This window comes from Anas acuta, chromosome 20 (genome assembly GCF_963932015.1).
Source record: "Anas acuta chromosome 20, bAnaAcu1.1, whole genome shotgun sequence".
NCBI classification, from domain to species: Eukaryota; Metazoa; Chordata; class Aves; order Anseriformes; family Anatidae; genus Anas; species Anas acuta.
In genome coordinates, this window is record NC_088998.1 from 2,731,894 (window position 1) to 2,748,368 (window position 16,475).

Sequence of the window (16,475 nt, forward strand, 5' to 3'; positions counted from 1 at the left end):
GAGCGGGTGAGGTTGTGTCACTGGGTTCAGCAAAGTGATCACCTGCATGAAAAGGTGCTGCTGAGCAGTCGGGGTTGTGGCAGGGTAAACGTATTTCTTTCACAAGTTTTTATCTTTTTTTTTTTTTCCTCCTGTTGGAGTTGGAGAGCATTTAAAAGGCATGGGTGTGCAGGTGATCCACCTAAAAACTGCTGCTGCAGCGGGATGTCAGTATGGGAAAGGAACAAAGGGCAGAGCCTCTGCATTGCGAGGCAGGTTGCACATCCCCCATAGAGCGCTGCTGCAGGGCAGGCAAGGAACGCAGCGGGAGAATTTCTGCTGGGCCAGAAGGTCACAGCTGTGGAGATCGATGGGACTCAGCAACACCTGAGATGGAAAAGCCAAACCCGTATCACATGTTCTTGGTGAATAAAACCCTCTGTGCTGCAAAGCAAGCGGCTCCTTGAGTATTTCTGACCTTCGTCTCTGGGATGCCCTCGGTGCACAGCAGGGGAAGGGCTGGGAGGTGGGGACAGGAGCAGGACACGACCTGGGGACACAAGGTGGGGACAGAGGAGCAGGACATGCAGTGGGGGCATGGGGCTGAGGGATGCACAGCCATCACCTGTGGCATTTATGGGGCAAACTCACTCGGGGGGCACCTGCCCACCAACACCTCCCGCCCTGATGCCCTTTGGTTGTGGCCGGTGCAGCGGGGGGGTGGCAGTGCCCCGTGGGTGCCCACCGCAGCCACCGAGCTCCTCGAAGCCCCCAGCATGGGGAGGGGGGGCGGGGCGGGTTTAACCCCTGCAATGCCAAGAAGGGGGCGAGGAGAGGGGGGGTGGAACCCTGAAGATCCGAGAACAGCTCTGGCAGGAGGGTTGGGGTCCTTCCCCCAGCCCCAAATGCTATTTATTGGGGATAAACACCCCAGTAACAGCTGCATCAACATTTGTGGGTTGTTTTTTAATTTATTTTTTTTTTGGGGGGGGGGGGTGCAGTCTCCTTTCCCAACGCTGCCCAAAACACCCGGGGGGGGGCATCATTAACCCCTGCGCCCCCAGCTGCGTGTGCACAGCCCGGCAGTGCAGGCGGGGGAGGGGTTACGCGTGTCCCCCCCCTCTGTGTGCCGGGGAGGGGAGGGTGTCGGGTGTCCCCCCCCCCGCCCTCCCCTCCCTGCGGGGGTCCCGCGGGGCGGGGCGGGGGCGGGGGCGGCGGGGCCGGGATGCGCCGTGCCGGGAGCGGGGCCGGGGCCGGGGCGCACGATGCGCTGCGGGGCGCTGGCTCTGGCGCTGCTCTGCGCCCTGCCCCTGGGAGCAGCGGGGCTGGAGCCCCCCGAGACGGGCTCTGGGATGCACCCAGGTAGGAGCTGTACCCCCCCCCCGGGGGTGGGATGGGAGGCGGAGGAGGAGGGGGGGAGCAAAGGGAGGCTCGCCCGGGGGTCCCCGCTCTCCACGCTCCCCGCCGACCGGTGGGGATGCTCCGGGAGAGGAGGCGAGGCGGTGTCCGCTAGGATGCACTGTTCAACCAGGATTGCAGCCCCGGGCACGGCAGTGAGGCTTGTCCCCTCCTGCAGTATCGGGGCTGACCTCCCGGCCCGGTACTCGGGGGTCCTGGGTGCTTTGGGGGGGGGGGGTCCCACCTCCCACCGTCCCAGGTCGCGGCTGGTGCTGGGATGGGGGGAGCTGGGGGGCTGGCAGGCATGTCCCTGGGGGGCTGCAGTTAATGGGGAGTGAATTTGGGGGGGCTCAGCGTGTGGCAGGGAAGTGGGGGGGCTCATTGTGGCTCCAGGGGTCTCGGTGGCAGGGCAGTGCTGGAGGGGGGCGCGGTGGTGGTCCTGCTGCAGGAGCAGGGCAGCCGGAGTGTGCAGGGCTCCTCGGGTGTGTAACATCACACAACATACGTGTAACAGCACGTAACGTGTCTGTGCAGGCATGAAACTTATGTTTGGGGTGCTGTGACGTGTCTCCACATCCCTATTATTTCCTCTCTGTGGGCATGGAACTCAAATTTGGGGCACTACAAAGTGTCTCCACATCCCTCGCCTTTCCCCTCCGCGGCTGGTCACGGTCGGGAAACTTTCACTGAAACTTTTTGGGAGCGCTGGGCCCCTTCGTTCCCAGTGGCAGAGGCTCCTGTCCAGGCTGGGGGTCAGCAGGGTCCTGGCTCCCCCCATAGGAGGGGGCTCAGGACTGGGTGGCCGAGTGCTTTTGGCGAGCAGCTTCCAAAATTTGGAGCGTGGGGCTGGGACGTGTCACTGGCAGTGGTGAGCTGGGGGAGCGCTTCCACCGTGCTGATATAAAAGAGATGTTTGCTGTGCTAAGACAAACGTTACCCTGCCTGCGTTGTGCTAATGCCCATGGGTCCTGCTCAGAGGTGGTGACCCCGACGGCACAGCTCCTGCCCGAAACATGCGTGCTTGGCCCAGGGCAGAGCGTGCCGGAGGCTTCCCTGGAGCCTGGTCGGTGGGAATGTGGTTGGGAGAGGGAAAGCCCTGAGTTATCTGAGCGGAGCTTAACTCCGCTTGAACCTTGGCTGGGAAATGAGGCTGCAGCCATGCAGCCCACAGCCTGGGAACCGAGCTGGGAATCGCATTCCAGTGGCTGAAATTGGAGCGAGATCCAAGCGTGGATAAGGCACCGGGGGGATTTTGGGGTGGAAGCGAGGAAGCTGGGAGTTAACGACTGCGGGGAGGTAGGGGGCTGTGTGCAGGGTGGGAGCAGGGCTCTCCAGGCAGCCTGGGGACAGCCAGGTGTGTGACTTCACCTTCGATTACTGCCATCTGTGCTGGTGCAGGTCATGGGCTTGGGCAGATTTCCTGCAGCTCTGAAGTGTTGCAGGTCCCCCAAGGAAACCAGGTGTGGTGCCACAAATATATGGGTTTGGGGGGCTTTGACACAGAAGAAGGCAGCTCTCTGGGCTGAGGCTGTGCCCCTGCTGTGCCCCCCCAGCCCCAATAACCACAACTCCTCCATCCAGTGCCCGGCTTCTCCTGTGCACCCTCAGCTTCCAGCTTTCCCCCCTCTTTCCCAGCTGACGGGGTCCTGCCTCGTACCCAGCCCCACAGCGGGCTGATTTCATGTGGTTTTAGGGCTGAGTGATGGCTGCTGGTCTGCGTGGGTCAGGGGAGCAAGCAGCTGGTGGTTCTGCAGCATCACCACCATGGGGTCAGCACCAGCCCTCATCCCTTCCTTTGCTCTTATCTGGAGGAAGGTTCAGATGGCTTGTGCTCAGGAGAAGGCAGTAGGGATGTTCCCAAGCCCCACGGGGAGCTTTGGGCTGTCAAAGCAGGAGGTGCCCATCCAGGAGGGGAACTGAGCTGTCACCAGCGTTGTGCTTGCAGCTGTCACCAGCAGATGCTCAGTAATGATCCCGGGAGGACCGAGGGTGCCAGAAATGGGTGGGGGCCGGACCCAGGGCACCAGGGACATGGTCCCATCCCTCATGAGCACATTTCCCCACGTTTGGGTTGCTGCAGCCCCAGCTGAGCCTCTCCCCTCTCCCCCCCTCGCCCAGATGTGCCCACAGAGGTTGGGATGCTCAGTTTTAGAAGGAGGAACCATAACTGCAACCCAGCTCCCCAAACCAGGAAAATTCCGTCTGCCAGCGCAACCCAAAAATGCGTGTGTGTGAACAATTTGCCATTAATTAAAGCTTAGAGTCACCCAATTAAAATCGGCTTAATTAAGGGATGAGTGGCATCTGAAGATGCAGCGCTTGGCTCCTGCAGATGGCATTTCTTGCTCGAGGGCTGGTGAAAGTTGTCTTTCAGTAATTTATTCTCCTGGAGATGTGGTGCTCTGAAATGTCACGTACAGCATCCTGCAGCAACCTCCTCGGGGCTGGGGCCGTATGCTGGGGTGTGCTTGTAATGAGGATGTGTTTGTGGGCTTGGTAAGTGAAAAATTTAATGTAGATATGTAAAATCAGGTATGAATTGCAAGGTGCTAGTGCTGTTTGTGTGTGTACAGAGCTGATGTTCTGTACCGTATACATCACATTAGTCTCTGTGTGTATATCAAGCTTACAAAATCATGCTAATCTTAACAAGTTTGCAAGTCAAATTGCTGAAGGACCCAGAAATAGCAGTTCTGGATTCCTCATGTCATCTGCATCTGACCCTCCAGTGCATGCACACTGCTCTGGGTCCTCAGTCATGCTGTTATATGACCTTATTGCTTTTTTCCCCTCACGAGACCCCAAACCACGCTCTCAAAGTGGCCTGAACGCAGGGGTCACCGCCTGCCACAGAGCAGCTGTGTGCTGGTCCCCTGGGGCTGCTTGCCCCTGTGAACGACAAATTTCAGGCTCGAAGGAGCTCCGAGAGCCTCCAGCAAAGGGCAGAGCCCGCCAGGAAATGCTCACAAAGCACCTCCTATCCCAGAGTACTTCAGAATAAGTAAGAGAATGAAATATGTGGGACAGCAGGGATATGAGCACGGGGTGAGGGTCCTTCTGGTGACCCTGCTACAGCCAGCCCCTGGGGCTGGGGGGCAGCCAGGCACAAAGGGTGCTTGTGCTCAGGGTGGGAGCTGCTGGAAACCCTCCGGGATGCAGAGGGGGAGCGCTCTGCCGGCAGGTCGGGGGTCCCAGCCCCACGGAGGGGTGATGGGGATGTGCCCTGGGGGCTCACTGACATCCCCCAGTGCTGTCTGCTATTAGGGCGGTGGATTGGTGTGGGACCTGTGGGTGGGGGATGTCGGCTCCTCTCCCCTGCAGAAAGGAGGAGAAATAAAGGGAGAATGCTGCACAGTGGTTTCTGCAGTGAAGCAGCATTTCTGGTTTCCTATGTGATGTGAAAAAATGTCCTATTGTACCCAAAAAAAAAAAAATGGGAACAATGACAAAGGTGGCTCATTCCTGGGTGAGAATTGCCTTCGCAGCTGGAAACCACTCTGTCACCTGCCTGAGCTCGCTGAGCACCACCTTCCAGTGCAGGATCTCATTGCTCATTTGTCTGCCAGGTGGCAGTGCCCCCTGCCCCCAAATCCTCTGGTCCCTTTGTCCAGGACAGGGCTGTGGGGGTGCAGGGACGTGGGGGGTGCACACACAGAGCCCACTGCATCCCCGAGGGTGCTTCTGGCGGTTTGGGTTGAACGCTTGTTGTACGCCTGCCTCATGGGGAATTGCTTGAAAAATTTCAGCCAAACCATCCAGCAGCTTCCAGGACCGCTGCCTTTAGCCATTATTTGTGATGCTGTGAGCTGGAGCGCACACCAGAGGCTTGGCAGCATCCCCACGCAAAATCCTTTCAGATCAGGCCGAGTTATAAAAACTTAAACCTTTCCTCTAGCAGCGGGCCAGACACAGCCTCATTTCCTACTTTCCCTGTTGTTTATTGAAGTGCCCACTCTCCGTGCCAGCAGGTTGGCTCCAGCTGTGGGTGGATCCGGCAGCCCCAAAAATTACCCCTGCCCAGAATTAATACAGCCAGGTACCGCTGCCTTCCCTGCAGCCAGGGATGCCGGTGCCACTTGCATCCTTACTTTTCACACATAATGGGTCAAAATCCTTGCTTTTAAATTCCAGCGTGCTGGGAAAGGGTTTGAAGGGTAAACATGCACTTCTCCTTGGGGGGAGGATTTTCTAGACAAGCAGTGTAATGGACAGTCTGCGTGCTGCAGGTTTACAACTGCGCAAACCCCGCCGGGCAGCAGGGCGAGATGATGTATGCCTCGTGCCTGGGGGAAAATAAACACGGTGAGCCCGGCTGCTTTGCCTCAGCCCGTGTCTGTCTGAGCACAGGCAGACGTCTTCCAGCTGCTCTGGGGCGCCCGGAGCTGTTGGGAGACCCCTGGCCGAATTCAGCATCCCTGGGGGGGACACGGGGGCTTGGGCGTGAGCCAGGGCTGTTGGCTGGGCTGCGATGCAGCGTGGGGCTGCTCTGTCCCCTCCTCGTGTTGGGACAGGCTCTGGCATGGCCCCGTCCTTGAGTTTCTTGCAAGAAAGGCACCGTCTGCTGCTGTTGAGCGGGTGCCTGGTGATGCCCCCACTGCCTGGGCTTACGTAGCCGCTCTCCTCCTTCTCCTCCTCCGGCCAAGCAGCTGGCCCCCCCGGTGTACGTTCAGTATGTGCTATATAAACATCAATCTCCGCTCTCACAAACTCTCTGCAGAGCCGTGGGGCTGATGTCAGCCCTGGGTGGGCAGGGGATGCTGGCGTTAATTCAGCTCTCGATAGCTGCGAGCGATTAAGGCTCAGCCCCGCTCCCCCCTGCAGGATGGGGGGTGTTCATTCCTCAGGGTTTTGGGGCCGTTTGAGGTTGTTTGAGGAGGAAAGATTGGGAACCCCATCCGGCACAGCTGGGATGTGCCTCAGCATCCCCATCTGTGGGACCAGGGAGCTGGGGGCAGGAGGCACAGCCCAAATGCAGGTGCCTCCCCCCCTGCCAGGAGCTGCCAAAGCTGTGGCTGAGCCTCCCGGCACCTGCTGCTGCCCCAGCTGCCTTGGAGAGCTCTTGGGGTGCCTGCTCCATCCGTCCTTTGAGCTTGCCCCTATCTCTGCGGGGTTTCTGCAGCTCAGTGCTGAGCACACTGCCCATCAGCAGCTCCTGGTGCCGCAGGGCTGCCCGAGGGAGGATGCTGAATGCGCTCTGGGCTGGTCCTGAAGAGGAGAGCTGGTGCTGAGGTGTCCTCGCTGGGCTTGCTGGAGGTCTGGTTGGTACAAGCTGAGGTTGCTGAGAGCTCCTGGAAAGCGAGGCTCTTCCTTTACCTAACCGGGTGGGGAAGTAGGGGCTTCCAGAACCTGCCTTAGTCACTGCTGGCTTACAAATCCTCACCAGGAGCTGTGTTCTGGAGGCTGCTGCAGCCTTGGCAGCGTTTGGTTCCCAGGCACCTTCAGTTCCTGCATGCCCCGAGTTGTCCCCCCCTTGCTGTTTCCCACCCAACCACATCCAGGGGACAGGGCACGGATGGATGGGGACATCTGCACGGGATGGTGGCTTCCGCAGTGAACCACATTTTAATAATCACAATGTGCACAGAGCAGGTTGGGCTTTTTGTCCCTAAATTGCCCTGGCTCTCAGCAGCAGTCTCAGGCTGGGACGCGTTGAAAGGAGAGCACCAACCCGAGCAGAACAGAACATGGCAAGGGGACTCCTTGTCCCCAGCGTCCCTTCATTGTGCGAGGGATGAACCCAACCCGCAGCCCCTCTGATGGGTCTCTTGGCTGAAAAGCTTTGCTCCCTTGTGGCTGTCATTTGGGGGAAAAAAATCTGCGACAGCATCCTCCTCCCCTGCCTTTCCCACCCCAGAGCTCACGGGAGCAGCTCAGCGACAAAACCCAGCTTCTGTTCAGCGCACGTCAACCTTGACAGCGCGCCGCTGTCCCGCGATGATGGTAATTAGTGCAGCGCTAATTACCCAGCTTGAGCTCTGCCGTGCCCACCAGCCGAGCAATCCCCACGGGGCTGGAGGCCACCAGAGGTCCCAGCCCCTTGGTCCCCACCACGATCACGGGAGGTGGATGGGGAAGCTTTGCAGTGGGGTTTCTGCCTGGGAATGCCAAGGGGGAGCTGGCTCCGAAATCCCAGGAACTTCATTGCGCTAGGAGGTGATAAAACCCAAACCCCTCTTTGTACAGCCCCCTGTTTTGATACTTGCTCATTTTAAAGTCCTTGTGGCAGCGTTGCCAGTCCAAAACACTTGACCAGTCCATGGAGGATTGCAGTATTTATTTCCTGAGTACCGAGACAGATACACGCTGCCCTGATTATTTCTGCAGGAAGGTTTGTAAATCTCATTGGAGTGAAAAAGAGACATTTCTGCCCAATTCCCACAGCTCCCGGAGGGGGCTGGGGCTGAGCTGGCAGCACCACCTGCGCAGCTGAGCCAGTGCAACCTTCCCGAACTGTGTTAAGGACCTCCCCAGCCAATTAATCTGCACAAGACTTTGAGAACCTGCAGGTTTGCCCTTGGCAATGGGGTAAGGCAGGAGCGGGTGGTGCCCCTGGGGATGGGCAGGGCTGGGTGGAGGGGCTGGTGGCATCCCCTGAAGGGCCCAGGGCTGCTTCTGCTGGGGCTGCACCTTGGCACGGCAGTTTGGGGATGTGTCATTTAGTGCTCGGAGGTTTAAGTGTCCTTTTTGCAGTCCCCCCTCGAGCCCCAGCAATCTGATGAAGTCTGTTTTGTCTTCTGTCCCAAACGGCTGTCCCAGGGCTCAGCAGCACTGTCCCCAGTGCCACCAGAGAGCTGGCACAGCCAGGGGACTGGAGAGAGCAAACACGGCCAAATGCATCGATATTTAATTTTTTTAATAAATGAAAAGGAAACCACTTTCAGGCCAAACTATCAGCTGCAGCCATCCCAAAGTGCAGATGTGGCTCTGAGCTGAGAAGGCCAGGTCCTGCCCTGGCCAGGGGTGCTGGGGGGGGCCGGGGCTGGGAGGGCTCTGCGATGGGGAAGTTTGTGTATCAGGGAGTAAACCAGGGGTTTTGACATAGTCGAGATCCTCATAAATGAGTTCATTATTTGAAAGATGGAATCGATTAGTAGATAAATTGGCAGAAAGTGGAGGTTTGTTGGGAAGGGATCCTAGCCCCACATCAGAGCTCGCTGGCAGCGCCTCCCCCACGTCTTTGGTGTGCTTTCGGCACAAAAACTCAGTTCCTGCAGTTGACATGCGGGGGCTTTCCTGCACAAAATATTCCTGTAGAAATCATATTTAAGTTCTCCATTGAGAAAAGAGAGATAATCCATTCCTTTCTGGGCCAATTCAGCCCCAGGCACACTACATCCAGCCGGGGGGGATGCTTTACAGCCCGAGGGGTGTTGGGTGGCTGTGTCACCCCACTGTCACCCTGCTCCCTGTCCCCATGGGTGGCTCCCAGTCCCAGCGAGCAGGGGACAGCTCTGTCCATCCCAGGGATGGATGCTGCCCCATGGGGTCCCTCCAGATGAATTACGATGGTCCGTTGCCACAGCCCTCCTTCAGAACATTTCACTTGGGAGGAATGTCAGAATATCCTATTTCTGATCCAAAATCTCTCCGCGAGCAGCCTGGTTATTTTTAAAGCATCGCTGCTTCTGCCAGCAGGTTTTCTCTGCTCTGAGAACAGGCGGCTGGGGCAGAGGCGTTGAGCGTCTGGTCACCTTGGGGCAGCAGGGCAAGGGTGGAGATAGCTCCTGAGGTGGGATTTTGTGGGGTCACAGGAGTTTGTTGAGCACCGGGGGCTTGTGCCAGGCTGGATGAGCCCTAAACATGTTGCAGCAGCTGCTTGCATCAAGGGATTCATGTGGTTCCCTGGCCAGGTGGAGAGCAGGAGACCGAGGGTTTGGGCAAAGATCGCGGGGTCAGCTGCAGGCATGGGCACGGAGAGCATCCTGCAGGCAGGGGCAGGCAGTGGTGTTTTGTTCCTGCACTCCTTTCTTATGGCAACACTTCCCCATGTGCAAAAAATGTACCTCTGAAAGCCGTCAGAGAGAGACGTGGCAAGGATCTGGTGCTGGTGTTGAGCGCTAGGAGGCTTGATGTGCATGCACCTTGCCTTGTCCTGCTCCAGGGAACCCATAACAGAATCATCTAGGTTGGGAGAGACCTCCAAGATCATCGAGTCCAACCTCAGACCTAACACTAACCAGTCCTCCACTAAACCATATCCCTGAGCTCTACATCTAAACGTCTTTTAAAGACCTCCAGGGATGGTGACTCCACCACTTCCCTGGGCAGCCCGTCCCAATGCCTCACAACCCTTTCAGTAAAGAAGTTCTTCCTGATATCCAACCTAACCCTGCAGTGGTGCTCAGCACGGAGCTCTCCTTGTGTTCGATGTCTCCATGGGCTGGGGGCAGAGCTCCCCTCCTGCACCCACTGGGGGAAAGGGGCAGGGGCTGGGCACAGCTCCCTCAGGTTAGTCTGGGGGAAAAAGAGGAAAAGAGGTGATTGCTGTTGTTGTTTTCACCAGAGTGTAAGCAAAGGACAGATTGTTTTGTCTTGTTGAGTCTCCTAAAAGGATTTGAGCAGCAGTTGCAATTTTCTTAAAGGAAAAAAAAAATAAGGATAATTAACTTTTATTTCTTGAAAACTGATGGCTCTAACAAGGAGCATTATGCAGATAGCTCGCAGTTGCAAGGTGGCTGTACTCCAGGTTGGAACATTTAGGGAGGACATGAAGTATTTCCGCTGGGATGTGGAGGAAGAGGAGCAGCAGGCAGGCAATATATCCCAAAGACATCCCAAAGCCCCTCGGAGCCCCAGACCCACAGGGACGGATGAAGGATGACTTCTGCTGCCGTACTGCGGGAGGCTATGGGGGATGCTGGAGCAGATCTTATCACAGCAGCTGCAATGAAAACCAGGATGCTCGGGGTGCTGGGGAGGCACTGGTGTGTGCTGCAACCTCCTCGGTGACCGTGGTTCTCGGGGAATTGAACATCTGCAGCCCCTGAGGTCAGGATGGGGCTGGGGAGCGGAGGGATGGGGGTGGCTGTGGCACACGGTGGGGCTGGGCCCCCAGTTCCTCACTTTGCTGTTTTGTCGTTTCTGCTGCTCGTTTCCCCCGGGGAAGCAGGGTGTGATGCCAGGCAGCTGCCTGCCTCCCCTCCTCCTGTCATGGCTCTGACTGCGAGATGGCTTCGCCAGACAAAATGCAGGCAGGCGGCAGCTGATGTTCCATTAGCTCCTCTCTTCCTCTCTTTTTTTCCAACCTGCTAGACATGACATTTCGAAGAAGTGCTGTTCCTTCACCAGCTTCCCCTGCCTTATGCTCCTGCGCTCCCTTCCCCTGCCCCTGCAGGTGCCAGCACTGCTGCCCCTGCACAGCCCTGCAGCCGTGGGGAAACACCACGCCGAGAGGTGTCCCCTCTGCACGGACACAAATTGTCCCCGAGGGGCACAGCTCCAAGGAGAGACGTGCATTGACCCCAGGCATGAAGGCTTTAGGGTTCTAGGGTGGCAAAGTGAGAGGGAAATAAATTCATTTTGCAGGCAACCTGCAAAAAAAACCTTCCTGAAGCCACCCCAGGGGCAGGTCTGGCCTTCTCTGTCTGGGCTGTCAACTTTTCAACAAAAATCTGCAAATTGGTGTCAGGCTAGGTCTGGAAATTCCTGATGAATATGGGAAATAGCTCCAGCTGGAATTTGAAATTTCTATTTCTCTCCCAAGTATGTGCCTCAAAACGAATTGCTGAGATTAAGTTTTCCTTAAAAAGGGAGGTGGGGAGGGAGCGACTTGAAGTCCTTCAGCCAGAAGAATGCCGCTGGTACAGCGGGGTTAGCAGGGACCGCAGGGATCACTCTGAAGTCAGCCAAAATACATTTTTCCCCCCAGTGCAATCCCTGAAGCACAGGCTGGTTCTCACAGCCGTGAGGCTGGCACGCAGCGTTTCACATCTGCGGCTCCGTGCGTGTCTCCTGGCAGGGAAGGAACATCTCCATCCTTGTGGTGGAGCTGGGGAACGTGGGCGAGGGGTGAAGCTGCCTTGGAGCTTGGGGATATTCTTTATTGAGTTTTTTTCTGCATTTCTCGAGACTTTGGTTTGGGTTTTGCTGTTTTCAGAGCCATGTTTTTGATGGCAGCTTCCCTTGGGTAGCAGGCGGTGTGTGGGGCGAGCGAGCCAGCGTCCTGCAAAGGCACCTGGCACAGGGAAACCTTCAGTGTGACAAAGTGACATTAGGAACACTCCTCTGAGTCCTGGAACAGGTCAATTAAAGGGCTGGGAATGCCTTGGGGATGCTGCGCTCCGTTCCTGGGTGTGCAGGGGCTGAGCGAGGCGCTCTGAGGAGCGCTGCTACAAGGTCATTAACGCGCTATTAAAAGGTCATTAAAGGGGCTCTGAAGTTGGATCCCGTGAGCTTTGCGTGAGCAGGTTTTAAATGACTTCTGTGCGTTTCTTTCCTCAGTGGAGCTTTATGAATATTTTAATGATGAGAGTGGAGGAAAAAAAAAAAAAAAAGAAAGAAAGAGAGAGAGAGAAAAGAAAGATTTGGGCGAGAGAACCAGGAGGGAGACAAAGGCTGAAGCCTCTCGTGCTGTTGGTGCTGCCTGCGGGGGGACCCATCTCTGTGGCCACCTGCAGCTCGTGGGATGCTGAAGCATCCTGCTCAGACCGGCTGTGATTGAGCGCTGGAGGTCCACGATGCATCCCCACCTTGCAGGAGAAGCCCTTAAGCTGCTGAATGTGCTTTGAGAAGAAAAAAACAAACTGTTTTTGTGGGTCTTTCTAATAAGTGGATCAGGAACTGGCCCACATTAAGCTGTTTTCTGAATCTTTATTGCTGGTTTTATTGTAACACCCCGCTCATGCTTTTCCCCTGCAAGTGAGTGGACTTCTGGGACTCCTACACCTTATGTAATAAAAGTGCTGTTAATTTTCTTCCACAGCTCCACTGGTTTTAATTGTAACCTCCCACGTTAGCTGTAACAGCCCATGTGCTGGCTGTACACATTGCTTAATTCACTGCTGGCCTGCCTCACGGTCGGGGTTGTGGCTGTGTCTCAGCGGCTGGGAGGACTTCAAATCCAGCCGAGAAGGTTCCTCCAGAGGGAAGGTGTTTCTCCTAATTCAGCCACAGGTGTTGGCCGTAAAGGAGCAATTAAGCAGGAGACCTCCTGGGCCTTATTCTTCGTAGGAGTCAGATCAGAAAGTGCTCGGTCTCACACTGTTACGGCTGCTGATCCATACATGATGCTGATCGCATCAGGAGCTGGAGCCTGACCCGAAGCCAGGTGGTTGCAGCCTCTCCGAGGCATTAAAGCGATGCCCAAAGGAGCTGCCCAGGCTGTCCCCAGTAACGCTGAGCCATCCTGCATCCCCCCCAGCCCTTCGTTTCAGACAGGGCAGCTCCTTGCCCTGCGGCTCCCTGCACCTCCCGAGCCAAACACGTGCAGACGTGGCCGTGGATCCCACCCGGCCCGTTTTACACACACAGGCTGGTATTTCCGCACATCTCCCTCTCCCCCTGCACGGCCCCTTCGCAGAGAACAGCGTCAGCCCTCGCTCGTGACCTTGACCCCCAAACCTCGCCCCCCCCCTCCTCCCGAAACAAGGAGCATCTGGCACGCACGTGCCTGCCTGCTGGCAGAGCTGCGCCGGTGCTGCACAGGCGTTTGCCCTGCTCGTCCTTTTGGGATGTGTTTGCAGCCCCACAGCGGTGCTTGCTCATGGCTCGGTGGCTGCTAGGGGGACATAGGTCCTTGGGAGTGCCCCCCCGGGAGGTGGGTGTCTCAGGCATCCTTTCAAGGTATGCAGGAAAAGTTTCCTCCAGTGAAAGGGTCTGGTGGCTGTGCTGGAAGTTATCAAGGGTTTGACTGTCGTAGGGCGAGGGGTGCTCCAAAATGACTCCAGATGTTAGGAGCCAGCCACATCTCCTCTGGTGCACGGCTGGCTCCCAGCCAGGGAGCTCGGTGGGGGCTCTTTTAGGGGCCCTTTGGAAGGGGGAATCAGCTCGTCCTGGTGAATCCCCCACGGCTGTGTGCTCGGAGACCACCACAGACACCCAGATGTCCCGTCTCTGCCACAGCCTTGTCTTCTCCTGCCCAGACGTGGGGAAGGGGAGCAGCCCTTCTTCCTGGGCTGTAGCTGGGTGCTGGGGACCATTCACCCCTCTGCAGAGGGGGGCAGTCCCCGAGCATCTCCTAAGAGCTTCCCTTTCAGGTGGTTCCCTGTAGCCATGAGATCGCCTCCAGATTCTCCTCCAAACCTTGGCATTCAACCTCCGGCTTGGACCATCAGCAGGCAGGTTTTCCAAGCTTCCCTCTCATGCTGTGAGGCTCAGGAAGGCTAAGTGAAGAGACCCAGAGCTGTTCACGAGTCCAGAGCTGGAACATTCAGTCTCTGTGTCAGGAAGTTGTGCTCTCTACCAAAGCCAGATCTTCAGAGCAAAGCAGCAGGTCTGAGGCCCCCGTGTCCACCCTGTGTAGTTTTTATATTTTTTACATTGGACTGGACTTCCATTGCACGGGATGCTCGTCATGTTTGGAACATTAAATGTCCTCCAGAGCATTCCTGCTGGCTTATTGTTGCCAGAAAGGCATCCGTTTGTGTGGTCCAAGACCGCTCTGCAATGCCATCTAAAGCGCACTAAGTGTAGATGACCGAGGTGTTCCCAGCAAAATGCATTCCTGATCCTAATTAAAATAACTTGTGCATGAGTTTTTTTATTTGCTGTGCTTATTTTCCACCTTCAGCAAGAGCTTTCCTGTGCAGGAGCAGGCTGTGAACACGTTAGCATGGACTAACATTTTCCAAAGCGAGCCATTTGCAGAGGAGATGTGAAGGGTGCACACCTGTGTCTTTACAAAGGAGGTGCGAGGCTGGCAGGGCGGATTTTCAGCCTTCGTTACGTGTTTTTTTTTCCAGACTTGTGGATCTCCAACCCAACAGTGGTGCCCTGGCCTCTGGGCTTGTTGCTGCTCGTGGCTGGGACCTGCAGTGCTGCAGGCGTGCTCCTTGCACACGCATCCCATGCAGACAGGCACCAGCTTTGCTCAGCCCCTGCTGCCCCCGTCCCACTGAAATTAGAGCAGGGCCCAGACTGAGCAGGCAGGGGAGCCAGGATGGAGATGGAATAGGATGGGGAGTACGGAGATAAATGTCCTGATGGAGCAGCCAGAGCCCGGCTGGCGTGGGACTGTCCTCGCCCCTTCCCCGTGCTTGGAGAGGGCTTGAGACAGCCCCGTTAATTGCTCGTTTGTTCTGTCTGCTCTCCTTCTTAATACCAGCCTATAAATATTGCTGTGGAGAGCGTGGGTTGGTGTGGTTCAAGTTCAAGGTTGCGAGCAGCATGGAGAAGGCTTCTTCTTATTGGGGTTGTGCATGGCCCTGCCCCCCTAAAGGAGTTGAAAGCCCTGAAGAAAGAGATGGGCAGCAAGGTTTCAAGGTTGGTTTTTTTTTTTTTTTTTTTTTTCTTTCTTTTTTTTAACTTAAAGGGATGCTTGTTGCTTTGCCTGGATAAATGAGTAGATTTTTCTTCTCATCTCAAACCTGAAAGTGGGTTAAGCACGTAGGAGAGCAGTTGCCTCTTTTTCTTTTTTTTTTTTTTTTTTTTAAGCCTGTAACATCACCAGTTGCCATACCAAAGACGGCGCAGGAACTGCTTGCTCTGAGTGTGGTGTGATGATCAGGAGACTGCTGACATCTCCGGGTGGTGATGGCTGCGGTGTTCAAAGCGATGCCCTGGGTTTGTTGCTTTTGCAGCTCCCACAGAGCAGAACCAAGCTTCATCAGGAGCTCCTCAACACCCCCACACCCCAACAAGGATTTCACTTTAGCTTGGCCAAAAACATGCCCGTGCTGCCGTGCCCCCATGCCACGGGGCTCCCAGGACCTTGACCTGGACGGGTTCTTGTGCCTCTTCCCCGTGTCCTTCACCTGTGGCTTTCTGAAGGAAAGTCAGGGCCCATTGCTGCTCCCGGGGGGGTTAGCACCCAGCTCGGCCAGTGCCAGGGAAGCTCAGCTCCAGTAACAGCCCCTCCCTTACTGGTGCTGCCAGCAGCACTGTGCTCTTGGGGCTGTGGCTGAGCCAGCTCACAGCACCGCAAGGCAGCAATGGAGGAGAGCGGCTCTTGAAACACAGGAATTGGGCAGTGTAGGGAGAAGAGGCATTTGACCCCGGCTTTCCCACATTTTATGGCAGTGTCCTGGTCTCTGGGACATGGCAGGAGGGGAACGGCTCCACTGACTTTGCATGTCTGGAACTTGGCCCTCTATTTTTCAGGTAAGATGTTGGACGACAATGACTGGGTGTTTGGAGCTGAGCTGATTCCTTAAAGCATTTGTTTCGCTGCAGGTGTGGTAAGAAAGCAGAGCAGCTCGAGACAGATGGACTTCCTACATTATTTTTTGTTTCCTTCGAATCCAAAGTAGGGAGAAAAAAAAAGAAAAAAAAAAAAAGAAAGAAAAGAAAGAAAGGAGAAAACAAATTTATTTATTTATTTATTTATTTATTTATTTATTTATTTTATGTAGGCCTGACAGAGCACTGAATTGTGCCGCAAAGGCTGGGAGCGCTGCTGCAAAGCCAGCATGAGCGATTGTTGCAGCAGCCTCCAGGACACTTATCCAGGGGGTCTGCAGAGCTCCTGAGAGAGCTGTGGAGAGGGGTTGGGAACTGTAGGAGATGTAGGAGTGGGGTCCCTGTTTTTGGCTGCCCTCCTCCCTTGGGAGCACGCAGCCTGCCCAGGCAGGGTGTCGGATGCCTCTGGATGCCCGTGTCTGTGCCGCGGGTCCGGGCATCCTCAGCACAGCTCCAGGAAGGAGCTGGTGGAGCCCAGGGCAGCAGGCAGGGCTGCACTGCCCCGCTCAGCTGCAGGTGCTGGATGTGGGCACCGACCCTGCCAGGCCCAGGAGGTGTGTGAAGGTGTCGGGGCTCGCCTGTCCCATGGGGACGCTGTGAGGGTGTCCCCAGGTGCCCGCCAGCCCTGCTCCACCCCAACACGCCCCGATAGATGTGCTGGCAATGCCCTGAGCTGCCCCCCTCCAGTGCCACACCATTTTCCTCCTGTCTGCCTTCCTCATCCTGCTCCCAGTTTGCCCACAGGGGCTGGGCCGTGTTGCTGA

At 56.4% G+C, this 16,475-nt stretch overlaps 1 protein-coding gene across 2 annotated transcripts in view; it reads left to right on the top strand.

The window, feature by feature from the left end:
* Positions 1-1,193: 1,193 nt before the first annotated feature.
* LOC137842646 (collagen alpha-1(II) chain-like) overlaps positions 1,194-16,475 on the top strand; it is a 69,452-nt gene continuing 54,170 nt past the window's right edge. For both annotated transcript variants that reach the window (XM_068656957.1, XM_068656958.1), the window contains exon 1: positions 1,194-1,341. In XM_068656957.1, the coding sequence (XP_068513058.1) occupies positions 1,245-1,341 (97 nt within the window). In that variant the 5' untranslated portion in view covers positions 1,194-1,244. The remainder of the gene's footprint in view (positions 1,342-16,475) is intronic.